At 39.5% G+C, this 2,416-nt stretch overlaps 1 protein-coding gene across 1 annotated transcript; it reads left to right on the forward strand.

Annotated features, from left to right (window-relative positions):
- Window positions 1–943: 943 nt before the first annotated feature.
- LOC308154221 (5-hydroxytryptamine receptor 1B-like) lies at window positions 944–2,092 on the forward strand (the record flags this gene model as incomplete). Its single annotated transcript, XM_080527391.1, has 1 exon — window positions 944–2,092. One exon carries the CDS (start codon window positions 944–946, stop codon window positions 2,090–2,092), a length of 1,149 nt encoding a protein of 382 aa, XP_080383517.1.
- Window positions 2,093–2,416: the final 324 nt, after the last annotated feature.

The raw sequence follows: 2,416 nt of genomic DNA on the forward strand, positions 1-2,416 counted from the left end.
ATGAATGCGTAAAAGAATAAATAAATATAGAAATGTATTTCATTATTACTGTGTGTATTCATTCATTTATTTGTTCAATACATTCATTTATGTATCTATATATTTATTGTTAATTTTGACAGACTTGTCACTTGGTCCTCCATAGCCGTTGGGCCTGACTTTGTGAAGTGGCAAAGAGTACAGTGTGCTTCAGGCGAGAAAGATACATGTAGGATAAACCTTTTTACATATTATGTGGGGGAAAAAAAGTGTGCAATACTGTAGTAGGATAAGCCTAGTTCTATATGTTATTTAATATCACATAACATGGCAAAACTATAATAACGATGATATAACGATAGAGACTGAATACAAGGGCGTTATGACCCAGCGGATGAAACCGCTTGCTCAGCCTGAAGAAAGAGGACATAGCGCGATCACTGATATCTCCTGTCAGAGCGTTCTGTAGAAAACCAAGAGTGGAGCCTCGCCCGCGCTGAACTTCTTGAAGTGCAGTAGAATCAACACCATGGCTCGGCGAGTGGATTAATAGCCAAACGAGTAACAATATAGCGAATTATTAGGCCTACGATTATAATCTTTTTACTTTGAAAGCTGTAGTAGTTAGAAAACATACTTTCAACTATGCATACTGTCAAGACAATCAATAGGCTATTGGTGCAGGTGATTTTAATGCTCATATTGAATTGAAAGGCAGAGTGCTACAGTCAATAGAGTAAATTAATGGGAAGTCAAGACAAAGGGGATATTTCAAGAACAAGGACACATATGATTCCTGTTACTGTTGGATAATCAACGTGCGTCTGATGAACACCGATGGGGATGGAGCTGTGTTTATTGTGCAAAAGATGACAAGAAATGCGACGTTTTACGTTGGATAAGCAATCCTTTTTATGGGCTTACTTTTAAAGCTCGATGACCTCTATTAAAAGAGTATCGAGGGATGGAGCGCTCCAGTCAGTTCAAGCCAACGCCTACTTATGGAGAGTTTTTTGATCTTTCATCCAATGACACCAATGTCAATTTCACATCAAAAGAAGAGAAAGAGGCGAATTTAGCTTTTCAAGCAGGGTTATCTGTAACGTTAACCCTTATAACTCTTGCAACAACCCTATCAAATGCATTTGTTATTGTTACTATATATAAATCCAGAAAATTACACACTCCTGCAAACTTTCTGATTGCATCGCTTGCCGTTACAGACCTTTTAGTGTCCATATTAGTGATGCCAATAAGTGCTCTATACACAGTTAGTCAAACGTGGACTTTAGGCCAAATTATATGCGACATTTGGTTGTCTTCAGACATAACGTGCTGTACAGCATCAATTCTTCACCTGTGCGTAATTGCGCTGGACCGTTACTGGGCTATCACTGATGCTGTTGAGTACTCCAAGAAGCGCACACCAGCGCGCGCCGCGGGAATGATCGCCACTGCATGGGTGATTGCCATCTCAATTTCACTGCCGCCCTTCTTTTGGCGTCAGGTCAAAGCGGAGGAGGTTACCAGTTGCAATGTGAACACTGATCATATTTTCTACACCATTTATTCAACTTTTGGAGCATTCTACATCCCCACTTTGCTACTCATAGCCCTTTATGGTCGGATCTACGTGGAAGCCCGAAAGATGATCTTAAAACAGTCGCCTAGTAAACCTGGAAAAAGACTCACCTCCGCCCATTTGATTACAAACTCACCAGGCTCAGTGGCATCAACCACGTCTCTTAATTATGGTACTAATGAGACCTCCTCTTGTGAAACTATATCCTCTGCAAATGTAAACCAAGTGAAAGTCACGATATCAGACGCCCTTCTAGAAAAGAAGAGGATCTCTGCTGCCAGGGAAAGAAAGGCGACAAAAACTTTAGGAATAATCCTTGGAGCTTACATCATATGCTGGCTCCCGTTTTTCATATACACGTTATTAGTGCCCGTCTGTGCGTCATGTTTTCATCCAGAATTATTTGACATATTTACTTGGTTGGGTTATCTTAACTCTTTAATTAACCCTATCATTTACACTATGTCCAATGAAGATTTCAAGCAGGCTTTCCACAAACTAATACGCTTCAGATATTGCAGGTCCTGGTAGGGAACCAGGCATACCAAATCAAACAACTTAATTTTGTTTTAGGTCAGCGCCACAAATGGCTCAATAAGTGCAACCCAACGACTCAATCAAAGTAAAACATCCTTATTGCACAAACAGATGCAGTATTACATTGCCTCCTTCTATAGAGAATGCACACTTTAAAAAGCAACATAATTCCATTAAAAGGTAATGATAATAACTGCAAACATGCCTGCTGTACTGTATATGAATTATTCTTAAAAGAAGATTCTCATTTGGCAGACCAAGTAGGCTAAACAGTCACAATAATTTAAGAATGTATAACAGGTTTGTCACTGCCATTAT

The sequence above is a fragment of the Nansenia antarctica genome (assembly GCF_963989245.1).
Source record: "Nansenia antarctica genome assembly, chromosome: 3".
Taxonomy (NCBI): Eukaryota; Metazoa; Chordata; class Actinopteri; order Argentiniformes; family Microstomatidae; genus Nansenia; species Nansenia antarctica.